Raw genomic sequence first — 20,301 nt, forward strand, 5'->3', positions numbered from 1 at the left:
GAGCTGTGAGTGAACCCTACTTTCATCAGAATTTGTTCAAAGAGAAAATAATATATACACTCAATATGGATATAGAAATCTATCTTATCCTGCAGGAAAGTAGGATTTGTGAAATCTTGAGACTCCAGAGACTGGTGAGGACTCCCAACCAAATTATGGGCAAGGAAGTCTAAGCCTGTGCAGGCAAAGCACTAATGTGAAGTGCCAATCAATAGTCCATTAGGGGCCAGACTAAGCAATTGGGATGTACTCAAGTATAAGAGAAAGGATAAGAAAAGGATGAAAAATATTGTTGCTCTATATGAGGAGGAACCTCCCAGGACTGATTTGGTATGTCAGGCTTAAATCTGTATGCAAAAGCTGGAAATAGATTTTTGTGTGTGTCTGTGTGAGGATATTTAACAAGGAGAAAATATATTTAATATGGTGGAGATGGTAAAAGCAATAGAACAGGATAGGCAGAGTAAGAAGGAAATGAAACATATATAGAAAGGTAACTGAGAAAGTTTAAGCATGTAGAAACGAGAAGAGCTTAGACTGAAAAGGGTTAAAGAGTTTGGGAACTTTGGGGAAAATGGAAAGGTAGTATGCTAGCTGTCACTTTAAAAACTCCTGCAAACCAGGAGCCTGCAACTTTGCCATCAAAACTGAGGCTTTTGGATGATTCTGACAGTAAAAACACATATGAAGCATAAAGAACTTGTTGTTATTAGCAACTTTACTAATAGTAAATATAATAAAGGAAATTGGGTATTTCCACCCACGGTTGTGAATTAAGAGGAAATTACAGCTGACCATTTAACTGTTATGAATATTCTAAGACTGTTCACTATGTTAAAACCTACAACTGGTAATCACTGTGTGTGTAGAACAAGAGTGCAAAGGAGAAGATTTAATAATTACTGGAGTGGAGAGATCCTGATCTGTAAATTAGTCAGGAGTTTCAGGAATTGTTAACAGTAGTCACTCCTGCATATGGGATAGATGTAAATCCCAGAGGTAGGGAATAACTTGTCAGAGATTGGATTATACAATTGGTATTAGAATTAAAGATGTTGAACCATCAGGTAGATTTAAAATGCACCCACTTTGGGTAGACTATGAATGACAAGAATAAAGGAGATTTTAAAATTTCTCATTTAAAATCAATCTAAAAAATCCAGAGGAATAACTTGTCAGAGATTGGATTATACAATTGGTATTAGAATTAAAGATGTTGAACCATCAGGTAGATTTAAAATGCACCCACTTTGGGTAGACTATGAATGACAAGAATAAAGGAGATTTTAAAATTTCTCATTTAAAATCAATCTAAAAAATACAGAAATATCCTAAAGATAGTTGGGGTGAACAGATAGGAACATCAACCTCAGCCTCTCCTCTAGGACCCTTATTAATTTCCCTATTTGGAAGATTACTATGTTTTTTGAAACCATCTTGTCAGCCCTGGAAAAAGAGTTTGATTTGGTTTTATATTCTCCAAAAAAGGAATGAGTTTATTGATAATTTACAAGTTTGTTATATAAAAATATTATATGAAACATAATATATATGTGAAATATATATTATATAAAAATATTAAATAAAAATAGCAATCTAGTGTTTGACAAACCCAAAGATCCCAACTTTTGGGATAAGAATTCACTATTTGACAAAAACTGCTGGGAAAACTGGAAATTAGTATGGCAGAAATTAGGCGTGGACCCACACTTAACACCATATACCAAGATAAGATCAAAATGGGTTCATGACCTAGGCATAAAGAATGATATTACAAATAAATTAGAAGAACATAGCATAGTTTACCTCTCAGCCTTGTGGAGGAGGAAGAAAATTGCAACCAAAAAAGAACTAGAGATCATTACTGATCACAGAAAATTTTGATTATATCAAGTTAAAAAGCTTTTATACAAACAAAACTGATGCAAACAAGATTCAAAGGGAAGTAATAAACTGGGAAAACATTTTTACAGTTAAAGGTTCTGATAAAGGCCTCATTTCCAAAATATATAGAGAACTTGATTTATAAGAAATCAAGCCATGCTCCGATTGATAGTCAAAGGATATGAACAAACAATTTTCAGAGGATGAAATTGAAACTATTACCACTCATATGAAAGAGTGTTCCAAATCATTATTGATCAGAGAAATGCAAATTAAGACAACTCTGAGATACCACTACAGACCTGTCAGATTGGCTAAGATGACAGGAAAAAATAATGATGAATGTTGGAGGGGATGTGGGAAAACTGGGACACTATTGCATTGTTGGTGGAGTTGTGAACGAATCCAACCATTCTGGAGAGCAATCTGGAATTATGCCCAAAAAGTTATCAAACTGTGCATACCCTTTGATCCATCAGTGCTACTACTGGGCTTATATCCCAAAGAGATACTAAAGAAGGGAAAGGGACCTGTATGTGCCAAAATGTTTGTGGCAGCCCTGGTTGTAGTGACGAGAAACTGGAAATTGAATGGATGCCCATCAATTGGAGAATGGTTGGGTAAATTGTGGTATATAAATGTTATGGAATATTATTGCTCTGTAAGGAATGACCAGCAGGATGAATACAGAGAGGGTTGGAGAGACCTACATGGACTGATGCTAAGTGAAATGAGCAGAACCAGGAGATCATTATATACTTCAACAACAATACTGTATGAGGATGTATTCTGATGGAAGTGGATTTCTTCGACAAAGAGAAGATGCAATTAAATCCCAATTGATCAATGATGGACAGAACCAACTACACCCAGAGAAAGAACACTGGGAAATGAATGTGGACTATTTGCATCTTTGTTTTTCTTCCCATGTTATTTTTACCTTCTGAATCCAATTTTTCTTATGCAACAAGAGAACTGTACAAATGTGTAAACATATATTATATTTAAGATATACTTTAACATGTTTAACATGTATGAGATTGTCTGCCATCTAGAGGAGGAGATGGAGGGAGGGAAGGGAAAAGTTAGAACATTAGTGATTGCAAGGGACAATGTTGAAACATTACCCACATATATGTTCTGTCAACAAAAAGCTATTTTAAAAAAATGTTTTGGTGGGGGGAGGGGGGAAAGGTATAACAAAGAGTACATCCCACAGAAATATCCTAAAGATAGTTGGGGTGAACAGATAGGAACATCAACCTCAGCCTCTCCTCTAGGACCCTTATTAATTTCCCTATTTGGAAGATTACTATGTTTTTTGAAACCATCTTGTCAGCCCTGGAAAAAGAGTTTGATTTGGTTTTATATTCTCCAAAAAAGGAATGAGTTTATTGATAATTTACAAGTTTGTTATATAAAAATATTATATGAAACATAATATATATGTGAAATATATATTATATAAAAATATTATATGAAATTTTCTAATGTTTGCCTCTTATAACAGAATGGGTTTTTACTATATTATATCCTAAAGTAGGTAAGTCAACTATTTGGCCTATTCAATTATCTGTTGCTAGGTCCATAACATTTCTGTGATTGCTGACTTTGGTGACAGGCATCTAAATAGGCAGCCTTGCTACCTGGGCCCAAGTCCATCAGTAAAGCCCTCCTCAGAGCGCTCAGTGGGGTGCTCCTATTCCCAATCTGCATGGCGCCTTGTCCAAGAGGATTAGCATGGAGGCCAGGCTGGAGAATTTGTCAGTTAATGGTTATTCGAAAAGTGGGCACCTGTTAGTGTAGAAGGTTCCAATTCAGATGAGGAGAAAACTGATAATGAAGAAGCAAATGAACTATATAAGCGATGGTGTGAGAAGTCTTCAGAGATTAGAAGAGGGATTAAGTGTGATAGGTGAAGACTTTTCAGTCACTAGGATAAATTTGTTCAAACCCTAGTCTGTTTCATTTACCAGAAATCATCTGACTTAAAAAAAAAAAAAAAAAACAACCTCAACTCCAAGTCCTCTTCCCCTCAGTGCTATTATGAGATAATTTCCCCCGTTTTAGATTGTGAGCCTGCATCTCAGTCTTTGGGACTGGAGGCCAGGGCAGGATGGAGAATTTCCAAATAAGGGTATATGATTTAGTGCTTTCCTTCTGTGATTGCCCTTCTGCTTTCACCTTGAGAAATCTTGATTATTTAAGGTGGTGGTCTTTGACCCACATAAAAGGAAGGAAGGAAGAGAGGAAGGGAGGGAGGGAGGAAAGGAAGGTGGAATGAAGGAAAGGAAGAAAGATGAATTGGTGACGGCGCCACCTAGCGGTCCTTTCATTAGCTCCATTTTGCCACGGAGAAAACTGAAGCCCACGCCCCTGGTGACTGAGGCTGGATTTTGGTTCAGGTTAAATGGGGTCCCCAAACTTTTTACATAGGGGGCCAGTTCACTGTCCCTCAGACTGTTGGAGGGCCGGACTATAGTAAAAACAAAAACTTTGTACCGTGGGCCTTTGAATAAAGAAACTTCATAGCCCTGGGTTAGGGGGATAATTGTCCTCAGCTGCCGCATCTGGCCCGCAGGCCGTGATGAGGACCCCACTGCACCACCTCAAGTCCTAAGTACATTCCTCCCTGCTTGCCCTCCGGGCGTTTTCCTTGGGTGCCGGGGTCGTCGTGCACAGCTACCTGCCATTGTGCATTCTGCTCTAGCGCTTTCTGGTTCCACGTTTTCTGAGAGTTCCCGGGACGCCAGAATGGGAAGGTGTGGGGCGTGTTCAGGGAGGGCTAGCACCTCAGGGGTGAAGGAGGCTGAGCCCTTTTCAGGGCTGCTTTCCACCTGACCCACCTGACACACTCAAGCAAACTATTTTTGGCAGAGAGCTAAACTATTTTCCCATCTGTAAAATAGGAGTATCAGCATTTCCTCCCCAGGGTGGTCATGAAAAATCAAACTGTAAAGTGCTTGTACCTAGTACATATATATAGACACGAGGTATATTGCTATTATTTGGGTGCCGTTCCCGGCAGAAAAAGGCAATTTCATTGGTCTTTGTATCAGAAAGGCCTTGCCTGCAGGTGCCCAATAATTACTGATTGACCCGTAGGTGACTTTGCTGAGGCTTGCAAGAGTTCTTAAGATTTCAGCGTAAGCGCTTGCACCTCAGAATCTGCAAATGCTGCAAATCAGGGCTTGGTGCCTGGTCACCTGGACTGTCTAGATAGGAGAACTAGTTAATAATAATGCGGGTTACACTTAAAAGAACGTCCTGGCTATATCTCCGACCCGCAACTCCCAACCCTAGGTTGTTAAACTGTAACCAGCACCCCCCAGTTGGGGAGGATCCTTCTAGATCATCTAGCGCAATCCATTCGTTTTAGAGGGGAAGGCTGAGGTCCAGGGAGATGTCAGGAAATGGCACTAGAAACACAAGATTCGGTCGAGCGCCCTTTCTTCCCCTTCTTCTCTTTAGGCAATTTAGAGAACCGAGAACAAGGTTGGAAGGCGAGGAAAATACTTTTGTCCTCTCCGAGCTACCGTAGCCGCCCCTCCCGGAAACACACTTTGCTCCCGTGCTCCGAAGCCTCACACCGGAAGTGAGCTTCTCTGGCAGGGACACCCAATGAACAGCCCGCCGCGGGTGCAGATAAGATGGTGGGCGCAAGTAGCGGCGCTGGCCTGGGCGGCCTCCTGGAGAACGCGAACCCGCTGATATACCAAAGGTCCGGAGAGCGGCCAATTACCGCGGGCGAGGAGGATGATCAGGTCCCGGATAGCATCGACGACCGAGAGATCTTCGATATCTTCACAGAGCTGGGAGGTCCAGCGCCTGGGAAGTTTAACGGGGAGAGAATGGGCTTCGCAAGTTTGCGTGCTGGGGCCTAGATAGGGCGGGGCGGGGCCTGGGCGAAGGGGCGGGGCTTATTGTTAATACTCAGGAATTGGGCGGGGTGGGATGAGAATTCGTGGAAGGCGGGAGTTGGGCGGAGCCTGGTGAGGGGGCAGGGCCGATTCAATTCTCAGTCATTAGGCAGTTTGGGCGGGACAGGGGTGGGGCGTGAGCAGGGAGCTGGCTTTGGAGCGCCCTCTGCCGGGCCTGGCGCAGCCGTGTTTTCCTTCACTCCCCGCGCACACCTGATCCGATCCATCAATGACCCGGAGCACCCGCTCACCTTGGAGGAGCTGAATGTGGTGGAGCAAGTCCGGGTGAAAGTGAGGAAGGGTCGGGTGTGGGGGATGGGGGTGGTAGTGGGGGTTTCACTTTGGTAGTTTCTGCCCCTCCTAGAGATGACCCCTCCCCCGGGGCCTTTCTCAGTCCTCAAATCCGTGAGCTTTCATTAAGCCCCTGCTGTGTACAGTGTGCTAAGGGCAAGTGACGGCGAGTGTGTGTATGAGTATGTGTTTAAAAACAGACGTTTTAATGGCTCTTTTCTAGACAGCCAAGTGTCACATTGAATAGAGTGCTGGTCTTGGAGTCAGGATGACCTGAGTTCCAACATAGACTCAGACTTTAGCCTCTGCCTGCCTCAGTTTCCTCTTCTGTAAAATGACTGTAATAGCACCTGCCTCCCAGGGTTATTGTAAGGGTTAAATGAGGTAATATTTGCAAGCTTTACAAAACTTGCAGCACCGTGTTTTGGTTTGGTTTTTGTTTTTTTGGCAAGCCTATGTCTTTCTTTGTTTGCCCTTCCATTTCCCCTCTTAGGAAAAAAAAGTCATTGTAACAAATATGTATAGTCAAGTAAAACAAATCCCCACATTGGCTGTGTTCAAAAATGTGTCTCATTTTTTATCTCAAATCCATTACTTCTCTCAAGAAGTGACTTGCCAGCTAGCAAGCTAGCTTCATCATTAGTCTTCTAGAATTGTGGTCATAGGTAATTATTGCATGGATTAGAGTGCTTTCAAAGACTATTTTTCTTTGTAGTGTTATTGTATAAATTGTTTTTCTGGTTCTGCTTACTTCCTGTGTATCAGTTCACTTTTTTCCAGGTTTCTCTGAAGCAATCCACTTCACAGTTTTCTATAGCACACCAATACCCCATTACATTTCCCATAATTTGTTTAGCTATTTCCCAGTAAATAAGTATCCCGTTAGCTTCCATTTCTTTGCTACTACAAAAGTAATAGCACTAATAGCTGCTATAAATAATTTTGTACGTAATTCATCAACCATTTATTAATCTACTTCTATGAGCTAGGTACTGTGCTAAACATTGGATCAAAAGTATACCCAGTTTATTGATATTTTGATCCTACTTCCAAATTTCTTTCCAGATGCCCAGACCAACTCTTAGCTCTACCAACACTATATTAATACCCCTATTATCCTGGAACCTCCTCCCAAATAATTGTCAATTGCCAATCTGATTGTATGAGGTAAAAGTTCAAAGTTGTATTTCTTTATTATTTAAGAGCAACTTTTCATATGTTTATTGATAAATTGAATTTCTTCCTTTTAAAACTGCCTTTTCATACCCTTTGACTACTTATGGAGATTGGCTTTTCTTGTAAATTTAAACCAGTTCTTCCTGTGTCTTAGATATAAGATTTATATCAGAGAAACTTGATTGAAAGATTTTCCCCCCAGTAACATTTCTTATGTCATTTTAACTGAATTACTTTTATTTCCACAAACACTTTTAAATTTTACATAATCAAAACTGTTCATTTTACTTTCTGTGGTCCTTTTTGATCATGAAATCTTCACCAATGAATAGATCCCAAATTTCTTTCTTATTTCTCTAATTTGTTTGTGATATTACCCTTTATGCCAAGTGGTAAATCCATTTGTAGTTTATCATGATAGATGATGTGAGATCTTTTCTATACTTAATTTTTGCCAAATTGTTCTTCAGTTTTCCCAGCAGATTTTGTCAAATAATGAGACCTTACCTTAGTCTTTGGGTCATTAGATTTATGAAACACTTTGTTATAAGGTTCATTTGTTCTCTGTTACTTCCCAAACCTGTTACACTCATCAACCTCTCTGTTTTTTTAATTGATGGGTACCAAGTTATTTTGGTGGTTACTGCTTTGTAGAATAGTTTTGAGACTGGGTATGCTAGGCCTCCTTTCGTCCCTTAAAAAAAATCCCCTTAAGAATAAGATTCTTGGGAGGAAGGAGGGGGGAAATTGGAACAAAAGGTTTTGCAATTGTCAATGCTGAAAAATTACCCATGCATATAACTTGTAAATAAAAAGCCATAATAAAAAATTTTAAAAATTAAAAAAGAATAAGATTCTTGGTCTTATATACATAGAGATGTCAGGAAGGGAAGCAAGGTGGGTCTGCCCTACAGTTTGCAGTTTTCTGAGCAGTTCTGTGGCAGTACGACTATCGAGGAAGCTTTCTAAGAGCTTGTAAAATCAGGATAGCTTTGAAAGTTATAGACTTCAAAATAAAGCATGCTGTACATGTCATAGTTTCAGAGGTTCAGGCACGATCCCCCCTTTTCTGTTTCTGTTTCTCTTCAGACATGGAAATCCTTAAATTCATAATTTTTTAGAAATAATTCAGAGGTAGTTTGTGAGACTTTCCGCCTAGGTATCAATATGGACCTATCCAGTGATGGAACATCAACATGGAGGAGTATTTCCCTCTCCATGGAAACTTGACCTTGACATTGGGAGAAGAGCCCAGATAAATAGCTTACACACTCTTCTTCCTCTGCAGGTTAATGATAAGGAGAGTACAGTGGCTGTGGAATTTACTCCCACAATTCCTCACTGCAGTATGGCAACATTAATCGGCCTGTCCATCAAAGTTAAGCTGATCCGCTCCTTGCCTGAAAGGTTCAAGGTCAGTGAAAGATATACATTCTCCCTACCTCCAGACTAACTCTGTACCTGACTAGGTAGTTAATCCTTTGAATACTTTTAAGGGGATTTAAGGTAAGGTGCCCATTATAATGGCATTTTTTGTGAAAGACTCAGGGAAGGAGGAGCCATCAATTTCCTTCTGCACATTCAAGCCCCATACTCTAAAAGACCCGGGAGATGGGGCACTTAGCAAGGATCAGAACTTCTTCAAAGCCTTTTAGTGGCTCTTTATTTCTTCCTTCCAGATGGATGTTCACATTACTCCTGGGACACATGCTTCAGAACATGCCGGTGAGTATGGGCCCCAGTCCCACACTTCCCTTCCTGGCTGCGCCCTCTCGATTTCAATGGAAACACCCAAGAAAGAATAGAATTGGGTTTTTTGAGTATTTTTTTCTTCTGGTTTCATTCACTCAGCATGACATTTTTCTCCATTTCTGGAGTCTGCAATTAGGGCAAGTGACCTTCTCCCTCTACCCTGTTTCCCAAGATCATGATCAGAGTCAGGAGGAAAACTCTAATCTGGCTCCAGGCACCATCCCATTGCCATCTAACCCCAATTTCCTTTTTTCCTTCATCAAACTTCCCTGGATACCTTGCCCCCCTTTCCCTCTGCCTGCCAGTATATCTATTCCCTCAGCATGGGGGTATCTGGTTGTTAGAGGTCTGATCCAAGGACGGTGTCCCCCTAGGAGAGGAAGGGCAGCCAGAGCAGGACAATTAGCTAGAAGCTAGTTTCCTTTCAGAAGACTAAATGGTGTGGGGAACATGGCCTGAAGCCAGCCAAATGAAGTGGAAAGGAAGAAGGCCATTCTGGGGAGGAGGAACACAGAGAGTTAGGTGTGGAGCATTTGGGGCACCTGCCCCTGTAGCCTTTTGTGCCTACCTGAGGAAAGGAAAATTGGTTTTCTTTCAGCAAGCACTTGCTAGGTACTTCCTGCATGCAGAGATTTGTGGTGAGGCTGGGAGGAGGCATAGGAGAAGCATTCAGCAGGTTTTTCCCATGAGACATTTCTAACCTAATTATTGAGAAAGAACATAAATAATTTAAGAATATGCTATAGTAGTAAGTATAGTAAGTATGAATGTATTATAAGATACAAGTAGATTGTATATTATCATTCTCTTGATTATTACAATTGTGGTTATTATTTTTACAAATTATAAGTACCTAAGATATTCCAAGCCAGAGAATTTACTGTAGATTATGGTTAATTTAGAAGGTTTCATGGGATAAGGCTTATTAAACTTTCTACTCACAACCCCTTTTTGCCTGAGAAATTTTTACCCAATCCCAGATATATAGGTATATAAAATAAATATATAAGTATAACATTTACTGATAATAAATCATAATTTCATGACCCCCACATTCAGTTACAAGATCCCATATAGGACTGATCCAAAGTTGAAGAAGTTGAGGCTTAGGATATGAGTTCTGAGGATATGGATTAGTGGGGAAATGAAGGTAGTTGCTATCAAGGAGAACGAAGGGAGCAGAAGTCTCATGTGGGTTTACCCCATGGTGAGGGGCCTGGGCTTGAGAGACGGGGGAGTTAGGTCCCAGGCAAGGCCAGTCTGGACCACGGTGTGTGGAAGCATCCAGAGCTGGCCTTGCAGGAAGATGGAAGCCATGAGGAACAAGAAGGTGAGGGTTTGGCATTTGGGATGGGCAGATCTGGTGGCCTGATGGACCAGAGGCCAGGGATGCGAGTATGAGACGGTGGTGGCTGTCCCAGGGGCAAACAGGACAGGCAGCCCAGCAGAAAGAATAGCAGTGAGCTCAGAGTCCGGACTCTGGGTTCTGGGCCTGCCTTTCCGGAGCTGAGGCTGGAAACGAGCCAGTTCCCTTCTTTCAGCCTCAGTTTCTCCTGAAATGAAGAGTTGGCCTGACTCCTCTCTCTAGTTTGTCTGTCTTTGTGCTCCAATGTGCTCTAGCTCTGGCAACCTCTGGTCACAGCCCTCAGACCTCTAGGCCAGAGATGCTCAGAAGCAGTGGGGCTGAGCCTTGGCGACACTATCCCCCTGCACCCCCACCCCATGCCCTGGTCTCTGCTTGTGTCTTGTTCAGTGAACAAACAGCTTGCTGACAAGGAGCGGGTCGCAGCAGCTTTGGAGAATTCCCATTTACTGGAAGTTGTAAACCAGTGTCTGTCAGCTCGCTCCTAGCTCTCTTAGGAGAGGAGCCACCTCCTGAGGATCCTGCAGCTCTCGCCAGTCTATATGTGTTCTTTCGGCCTTCCACGTCCCCCTATTTGTCACTCACACCCCTTCGTGTCTAAGGAAAACTGAACCGGGAAAAACTGTGCCCACTGCAACCACTTGACAATGGCTGTCTGGGTGGGCACAGGGGGATTCAAGTAAATGAGTTATGTCACTGAAGAGGACACTGGAAATATTTTAATAAACTTTAACTTATACTTCACTGAACCAAAAGGTTCCTTAACCCTGTGTTTTCCAAGGAGTTCCCAGGGTCAGGGCAAGGCACCTTCTGAACCCTCATCCCTTGGCCTCCCAGCAGAGCTGGAGGGGGAGCAGCAGGGAGATCCCCGAAGAACTGTGCAGCAGCCTCAGGAAAACGTGGTGGGAGGAGACTGGCAAGTGTGGGCCGATGGCCAGATTAGCCACTGGGAACCCGAGGGACATGGGTGCCAGGAGCTCACTGCTAGACTTAGAACCATGCCTTATGCCTGGAGCCCCTGGCCTGAGGTGGACAGCAGTCGCTCATCTCTGACTGGCTGGCTTCCCTGTGAGAGGAATGGTCACTCAGGACCCCCCTAAGATCATGCAGATAACTTGGACATTATGCTTTAGCATTCTTTTAAGTCCATGTGGCAGAATCGGGAGAGCCAGCCTCAAGAGACCTGGGTTCAGATCCTGCCACCAGCATACTGGCTATAGCCTTGGGCCAATCAATAGTAAACATATTAAGCACCTACTATGTACTGGGCCATGCTATACACTAGAGAAGTCAGCCTCTTCCTTCACAGTCACAGTCTCTGTAGGTAGGTGGGTCAGGCTAGGTACCCAAAGGGCATGAAGAAAAAGCAAAGTGAGTGCAGTCTGGCCACAGGAGATGTCCAAATACTGTCCTGGGCCCCTCCTAATGTGGAGGCCAACAAGTGCATGGCTCTGCAGGGCAGAGGCACAAGCTCTCAGGAGCGGGGGCATCTCCTGCACTAGGCCACAGGACAGGCTCCGAGCCCTTTGGAGGGCATTCTCTACCCCAATAAAAGCACCAGCTTAGTCTAGAATTGAAAGAAATCCCTCCTGGCTCCAATACCCGGTGTTCCCTTCAGTCTGAGGTCCTAAGAAGACATACTTGTTGATAAAAGTTCCCAGTTTGGCTCGGGTTTACACACGGAGCAGCCGGAGAATAGTCAAGTGTCTGGTTTCCAAAGTGTGTGCCATGGTTGGCAGTTCATGCTGCACTCGGTGGGGCACAATGGAGTCATGCAAGTCCTGTTTGATGTGTACTGGCTGCGTGAACACAGGCAATCACTTCCCCTCTCTGTGCCCGGGCCCAGACCGAGGTGACTGGCATGTGTGCTGTGAGGACACGGTACTGCACACTCTGTTTTGGGCCGGCTAAGATAGTGAAATGGTGACATGGCCTCTGGGAATTTATAGTTCAATGGGACAGCAGCGGTGTCAAAAAATAGAAACGGGCAGGGCTTCAGACCCCACACAGTAACATGTTTTACTGCGCTTTTACTCACTTTGTCTTATGTTTCCTAATCATGTTTTAATCTGGTTCCAGCCCCATGTGGAAGGCTTATGGGCCATGTGTTTGACATCCTCCATGTACAGATAAATATTATGCAAAGTGTAAAGGACAGGACAAAGAATAGAAAAGACAAAATCTGAAACCAAGTCTGAGGAGAGAGGGAGGATTGGAAGGTTTCCTGAAAGGGTTGGCTTCTGGATGGCCCCACGTTGGATGCCACAGATGGAAATAGGGTCTTGGCAACAGGAGTGTTCCAAAAGAAGGGCATGGTTATGGCCAAGCTTGGGGATGAAGCAGAAAGATCCCACACATGACCTAAGTAGGACAGGGTAGCTACAGGACTCCTGGCAGATCATGTCCCTTCTATCATGTCCCTTCTCCACAAAATGGGGTTGGACTAGATTATCTCTAAGGTTCTTTCCAATTCTAAAATGCCACAATTCAATCTGGTGTAACATAGGATCAAGAAGGTGGCTAACCCCAAATTGAAGTAATCTGAGAAGTCACCAGATAGGCCTGCTGTATAACTGTGGGCAAATCCTTTCATTTCTCTGATCTTCAGTTTCCTTATGTATTAAATGAGAAAGGAAGGAAAAGATAATTAAGCATTTGCTGGATGGCATGGTGGACAGTGCTGGGCCTGGACTCGGGAAGACTGAGTTCAAACCCAGTCTTAGGCACGTACTAGCATCTTGACATTGGGCTTCAAGTTGCCTCCGTTTCCTTATCTGTAAAATGAACTGGAGAAAGAAATGACAAATCATTGCAATATCTTTGCTAAGAAAACCCCATATGGAGATGATGATTGAACAGCAATATGTACCAAAGGTGGGGATATAAATACCATAATAATACAATCCCTGCTCACAAGAAGCTTATATTCAAATGTAGAAAGACATGACATAGGAATCATGGAAGGGGAGGGGAAGATGTCTAGCACAGGGGCACCATTTTGAGGTTGTTCAGAAAGTTGGGAAAGAGACCAGGAGATAAATGAAGGCAGGTTGGCTTGGATCCTTCACAAAATAGAGGCTCCAAAAGGAAATAATCAGTGGGGAAAGAGGGGGAAAGAGGAGCAAGGTGCAGGGGTGGAAGTATGTTCTAGAACCAGAAGGGCTGAGAAAAGATGAGAAAGCAATAGAAGCATGATGTGAATGGGGATGACAGTACTAGTAATACCTGCCTCATAGCGGGTGTCATGAAGGGAAGCATTTTGTAAACCTTAATGGAATGTCTGTAAGCTGTTACTATTATTATAACAGTCTGTCTCATCCCTCATCACATTTGCTACGTTGCTTTCATCATATGTTATTTTAACTCCTTGACTTAATTAGGGTGGGTCCCCAAAGATGCTGCAAATTTGTGATTTGAAATCACATATTTGAGCTTTTATTAGTAAAAGACAGTATAGTGCTTTAATATTTGCAGACTTTATACATTTACAGTTACACATTTCTTTTGAATTTTTATCACAACCTCCTGAGTTAAATGCTGGAGATAGTTGTTCAGTCATTTTGATTTTGCCCAACTTTGACACCATTTGAGGTTTTTTTAGTAAAGACAGTGAAGTGGTTTGCCATTTCCTTCTACCATCCATTTTATAGATGAGAAAATTGAGGCAAACAGGAATAATAGCTTGTCTAGGGTCACACAGTAAATTTCTGAGGCCAGATTTGAGCTCTTACTGAGTCTTACTGACTCCAAGTTCAAGGTTCTATCCAATGCACCACCTAGCTGCCCGATACAGACCCATTTCATGACCGAAGAATTTAGACTCAAAGTTTAAGTGACTTTGTAACTATGAGGTAGAATTCAAATTCAGATCTTCCTGACTCAGGCCAAGCATTCTACCTAGCTGTCCCACAGGAGAAAAAAGAAATAATTAACTGAGAGGCTGTAGAATTTAGAGGAACTGGAAAAGGCTTCCAATAAAAGGTGGGATTTTAAGCTGGGACTTAGAGGAAGCCAGGGGAGAGGGTAAGCACGATAAGGATGGCAGGGCAGCCTTTGATTTAACTTAAGGGCAACACTTAAGGATAGAAGCTGTCTTAAACCAGGACAGGGTGTGTCTGGAGCTGAGGTGACCCCCGCTGCACATCTTCAGCTGAAACCCAACAGCCACCTCAGCCTAACACTAAGTGACAGCTATGTGCCTATGGTCCCACCTTGGGGATGTAAAGACAATAAAAAGTTTGGGGGAGGGGTTGCATTCTATTGGAAAGAGGTGACATAAATATTTGTGTGATCATTTGAAGAAATACAGAGCAGGGCTTCTTAAATTTTTTTCTTTCATGACCACTTTTTGCCCAAGAAATTTTTATGTGACCCCATATATAAAATAGGTATATTAATAAAACATTTACTAATAATCATTAAGAAATTTATTTTAGAACAGTTTTCTGTTATACATATAATTTTACCATTTAAGAAAGACAAAAGCAAATTTGCATTCTAATGAGATGGATATGCTTGTTTATTTTTATCTAAAGAATTAAATCTTGGGGGAATAGTTGTTACCTTTTACTGCTGCCAAATTTTTCTGGACCCCCACATTCAGTTACCCACACTTTTCGAAGCTTTGTGATAGAACATTAATGCTTAGGAGACCCCAGGGAGGCTTTACAAAGGAGGTGGTCTATGAGCTGTCTTAAGGAAAGTTAATAATTCTAAGGGGGAAATTGGAGATGGGGTTGGGGGTGCAGTCCAGCTCTCAGAGATTGTCTGCAAAAGTATAATGAAGGAGATTGAATGCCGGGCATGAAGACTAACTGCAAACAGGTCAGTCTGGCTAGAAGATAGAGTTTATGAAAAAGACCAATTTGGAATGAGGCTAGAAAGACCATATTGTGAATTAATTATCCAACTGGGAAATTTGCATTTTATTCCAAAGTCAAAAAGAGGTCTCTTGGAGTGGCTTCTTGAACTTGAGTGTGACAAGATTGAATATGCTTTTAGGAGGCTTACTTGGGCTACTTAGGTGAAGAAGAAATAGAAGAGGGAAAAACCTAAAATGAGAAGTGACCAATTAGAAGATGAAAAATGAAAGAAGAGGAAGGAAAATGCAATTTATATCCAGAGAAAGAATAGATAGTAATATCACACACACACAAAGGACCACCTCCTTTGTAAATATATACATACATATTTGTGTCTAATAGTCATCTGGGCCAGGTAGGGAAAGAAGAAAATTTTGGAACTCTTAATTTTATTTAAAATGAATGTTTAGCTGGATAAATTATGGTATATGAATGTTATAGAATATTACTGTTCTGTAAGAAACGACCATCAGGATGATTTCAGAGAGGCTTGGAGAGACTTACATGAACTGATGGTAAATGAAATTAGCAGAACTGACAACAAGAAGATCATTTCTGATGGATGTGGCTCTCTTCAACAATGAGATGATTCAAACCAGTTTCAAATGTTCAGTGATGAAGAGAGCCATTTACACCCAGAGAGAGAACTGTGGGAACTGATATGGACCACAACATAGCATTCTCACTCTTTCTGTTGTTATTTGCTTGCATTATATTTTCTTTCTCGTTTTTTTTTCTTTCTTAATCCGATTTTTCTTGTGCAGCAAGATAACTGTATAGATGTGTATATGTATATTAGATTTAACATGAATTGGATTACCTGCCATCTAGAGGAGGGAGGAGGGAGAAGGAAGGGAAATTTTGGAACAGAAGATTTTGCAAGGGTCAATGTTGAAAAATCACCTATGCATTTGTTTGTAAATAAAAAGCTTTAATAAAATAAAAATTTCAAAAATAAAATGAATGTTTAAAATTATTTTTACATGTAATTGGAAAAAATAAAATGCTATTTACTAAAAAAAAAGTTGTACATAATAAATGTGCAGTTTTTTTCTCTTCTACTTTGTTATAGAAATGCTGGTTTTATTTTTTAAGTTCAGAATTGAAAACATAAATATATGAAATTATTAATTTACAAAAATAAAACAATACATTTAAAATTAGTTTTTTTTAAAATGTAAAGGATGGAGAGAAGGGTTAATATGGTTAAATGAATAAACTGGTGGTTCCCTATCATCTTCAGAATCAAATATAAAATCCTTTGGCATTCAGAGTACTTCATAACCTACCACCCTCCCACAGACAGACATACCTTTCCAGTTTTCTTTCTTATTCTTTCATCCTATCTCTATACAATGTAATGACCATGGCCTTCAGCGGTTCTTCAACAAGACAGTTCATTTCTCAGCTTCAGGCATTTTCTCTGCTTCTACTCCAAGGTTGGAATGTTCTTTTTCAATAATGCTTTCAAGCTTGGTGGCTCCTTCAAGTCTCAACTAAAGGTAGGAATCCTCTATAGAAAACTTTTCCCAACCCTTCTTAATTTAGTGCCTTCCCTCTGAATCATTTCCTATTTTTCCTATATATAGTATATATTTGTTTGCTTATTGTCTCCTCTGCTAGATTGCGAGCTCCTTAAGGGCAGGATTTATTACTTGCTTTTTTTTTTGTATCACTCATGCACACAATTAGTACAGTATCTTTCTCAGTAGTCATTTAACATGTTTATTGACTAACAGAGAAGGGTACAGAGATAAATTATCTTATGAAAGTTGAATTGACAAGATATTCTTTGGGGCATAAGAATAAAGGACAAGGAAGAGTTCCGAATTTCAAATTTAGGAATCAAATAATGAATGGCAGTGATCTCAATAGAAATAGAGAAATTTTTTGAGGGATGGATTTGGGAAAAAAAATTAGTTCTGTTTTGGAAATGCTGGATTTGAGAGGCTTTTAGAACGGCTAGTTGAAAATATCCCACAGGCAGACTCTGATCTGAGACCAGATCTCAAGAGATCTAGGGCTGAAGCTGGAAATTTCAGAGACACTTGGATAGAGATGTATTGAAGAGAAATGATGAGATCACCAAGAGAGAAGGATACAAAGAGAAAAGAATGAATACCATTCTACAGAAATAAAATCCCTCTAGAAATAAATAGGAGCTACGTTGTATTGTAGCCAAGAAGTAGAAAGGAGGCTCTCCTTCACTTCTCCGCTGAAACCGACTCCAGAAGGTCTCCAGAAAAGTAGCCGAGCCCCAAGTGAAGGAGATAGAACTTTGAAGGAGATAATAAAGGATTTGGACTTTTACACCTGGCTGCACTTGTGGTGATTACTGAACTGAAACGAAGGCTGCTCCCAGAGACCCCAAGAAAATCCGAATCAGAGAGGAAGGAAGGAAGGAAAGGAGGGAGGGAGAGAGGGAAAGGAAAGGAAAGGGAAAAGGAAAAGGGAAAGGAAAGGAAAGAAAGGAAGATTCAGCCCTTCAAAGCAAACTCAGAAGCGGCGGTCAGATGAGGGAAGAGGAAATCCAGGTGAAGGGCATAGCTAAATGTGTTCGGTGCCCAGTGAGGTCAAGAAAGATGAGAACTTTCAAAGTTTTATTTTAATAGGGATTCCTATTCCAATTCTGGCCTCTGGGTGTCCCCCTGGGGTCTTTGTGGGATTGAGATCCTATGAGTCACAGGCCAGCAGGTGGCGAGAGAGATTTGAAAGACATGACGGTCCTTCCCCAGCCCCATCCCTTCCTCCCAGGGGGCTGTAGAAAAAGCACCAGAAATAATGGTAACTCTTCAGGAATCCCCCTCAAGCGGAGCATTCCCTCGCTTCCATAGCAGGCCTGTACCTCAGCCATCCCAAACAGAAGCTGATGTTGCAGCGCTCCAGGGAGGAAGTTGCCCACTACAGTTACTTGGTCCAGTTTTGCTGTGAGGAGCCTGAGTCTCTGGCCTGGAGGGTATTCCACTGGATCATGAGACCTGAGGGGATGGAAGGCCCAGGCAGACACTTCCTGAGCAGGGGTACACAGTTAACTAGAAGATCTGGCCGATCCTTGGGGGCACTAGAACATAGAAGGCTAGCACTAGGAGATCCCTTAGAACACTGAAACATAGACTGTCAGAATTAAAAGGGTCCTTAGAGACTCTAGTCCAACCTTCAAAGGGAAACAGGCCAGAGGGGGTGTTGCTCCGGCAAATATCCATGTGAGCATTTGGGAACAATGAGCCCTTGGGGGCTACCTGGGTGCCAACTGGAAGTATCATCACCATCACCCAACTCCCTGAACAACCATTTTAATGTTACTATTTCTGGGGCCTACTAATAGGGAAGTCCTGCCAATAGCCCTGGCAAAAATCCTAATTTCCAAAACTAAAAAAAGGAAACTTTTTGTGTTATAAAAAAGTCCTGCACAAAAGGAGCATTTATAGCAATTCCTCTACACACACACACACACACACACACACACCCCCCTCCCTAGTCAAATCTACTTTTTTTCCAAGTCCTACTGCTTCCAGAAAGTAACCCTCCAGCCCACAAAGGCTTCACCCCATTAATTTGAAATTAGTTTCTTGTATTATATCAATGAGTAGCTAGGTAGCACAGAGAATAGAGCACAGGAGTCAAAAAGAACTGAGTTCAAATCTGTGCTCAGACACTTTCTAGCTGGGTAAACCTGAACAAGTCACTTAACTTTGCCTCAGTTTCCTCATTTACAAAATGAGCTGGAGAAGGAAATGGCAAACAGCTCCAGTATCTTTGCCAAGAAAGCCCCAAATGGGGTCATGAAGAGTTGGACATGACTGAAACAACTGAATAACAACATTATGTCAGGAAATCAGAGCTGGAAGGGACTTTAGAATGTAGACTATTACATATAGCTGGAAGGAATTTTAAAAGTTGTCTTGTGCAATAGAAGGAAGCATTTTATTTGGAGCTAGACACTTTGGGTTCAAATACTGACTCTTGCCACTGTATGACTTTGAGTTAGTTATTTCTCTTCCTGAGATCTCTTTTAGCTAAATTTATGATCCTATAAGTGACTAAACAGATTATGGTACCTGAATGTATGTAATAGAATAGTACTGAGCTCTAAGAAACAATCGCTATGAAGGAGTCAGAAAAGAGTTCTACAAACTGATATAGAGTGAAGTAAGCAGAACCAAGAAAAAAGGTACATATAGTTGCCTATCCCTATACATATAAGTGTGTGTATGTATATATAATCACCATAGCAATCAAAATAGAGGTAGCTAGATGCCACCGTGGATAGAGAGCTGAACTGGAATGAAAAAGTTCAAATTCTGAGATGCTTACCAGCTATACAAATGTGGCCTAATCGTTTGCTCTTTTCATCCTCCATAAAATGAAGATAATAACAGTACCTATTTCCCAGAATTGTTGTGAGAATCAAATTAGCTAGTGTAAAGTGCTTTGCAGACCTTAAAACGCTATATATTTGCTAACTCTGATTATTAAATGGGGGAAATACGAAAGTGAATGTTATATAATTATAGTGAACAAGTTTAACCTCATTGGGGAAGTATTGAAGACTTTCTACTTCTTCCCTCAATTTCCAAAGATGGAAGGGTGGAGGAGATGGATATATTTTTGAAATGAAGATGATATAAAAATAAACTAAAAATTTAAGAGAATTGCTTTGTAAACTGATATAAATGGAAGCATTAATTATTATCTAGTTTCCATATCTCTACTTTAAAGACAAGGAAACTTTATAGATAGATAGATAAATAAACTAGATAGATAAATACTAGATAGAAAGAAACTAGATAGATAAAGGAAACAGGTTCAGATTGGGGATATGCCCAAGCCTCCGCTTCTGGTAAGTGATAAGTTGGACCTAGGAAGCAGATATCCTGGATCCCTAAGCTGTTATTTCCATTTCACTAGCCTGCCTACTTTTACCCCAGACAAATGCAGGGCAGCCAAGGGATGCTTAGACTGTCACACTCATAAGGCCCTGACTCATTCTGAGAAAGTCAGTGTCATCATCTGGCCCCATGACACCTGGCCTTGCGCATCCCTCCCTGCCTGG

General features: G+C 41.4%; 1 protein-coding gene across 1 annotated transcript; it reads left to right on the forward strand.

The window, feature by feature from the left end:
* The first annotated feature begins 5,374 nt into the window (after window positions 1–5,374).
* On the forward strand, window positions 5,375–11,141 carry CIAO2B (cytosolic iron-sulfur assembly component 2B). The gene is made up of 5 exons (XM_051975066.1): window positions 5,375–5,682; window positions 6,016–6,095; window positions 8,560–8,685; window positions 8,951–8,996; window positions 10,777–11,141. The coding sequence occupies exons 1-5, from the start codon at window positions 5,535–5,537 to the stop codon at window positions 10,872–10,874; spliced, it is 498 nt and encodes a 165-aa protein (XP_051831026.1). The 5' UTR covers window positions 5,375–5,534; the 3' UTR covers window positions 10,875–11,141.
* Window positions 11,142–20,301: the final 9,160 nt, after the last annotated feature.

Source organism: Antechinus flavipes, chromosome 2 (assembly GCF_016432865.1).
Source record: "Antechinus flavipes isolate AdamAnt ecotype Samford, QLD, Australia chromosome 2, AdamAnt_v2, whole genome shotgun sequence".
NCBI classification, from domain to species: Eukaryota; Metazoa; Chordata; class Mammalia; order Dasyuromorphia; family Dasyuridae; genus Antechinus; species Antechinus flavipes.

Coding starts and splice junctions, on each gene's coding strand:
- CIAO2B (XM_051975066.1), top strand. CDS start 5,535: ATGGTGGGCGCAAGTAGCGGCGCTGGCCTGGGCGGCCTCCTGGAGAAC. Junction 5,683..6,015: donor CGACGACCGAGAGATCTTCG/ATATCTTCACAG, acceptor CTCCCCGCGCAC/ACCTGATCCGATCCATCAAT. Junction 8,997..10,776: donor ACATGCTTCAGAACATGCCG/GTGAGTATGGGC, acceptor TGTCTTGTTCAG/TGAACAAACAGCTTGCTGAC.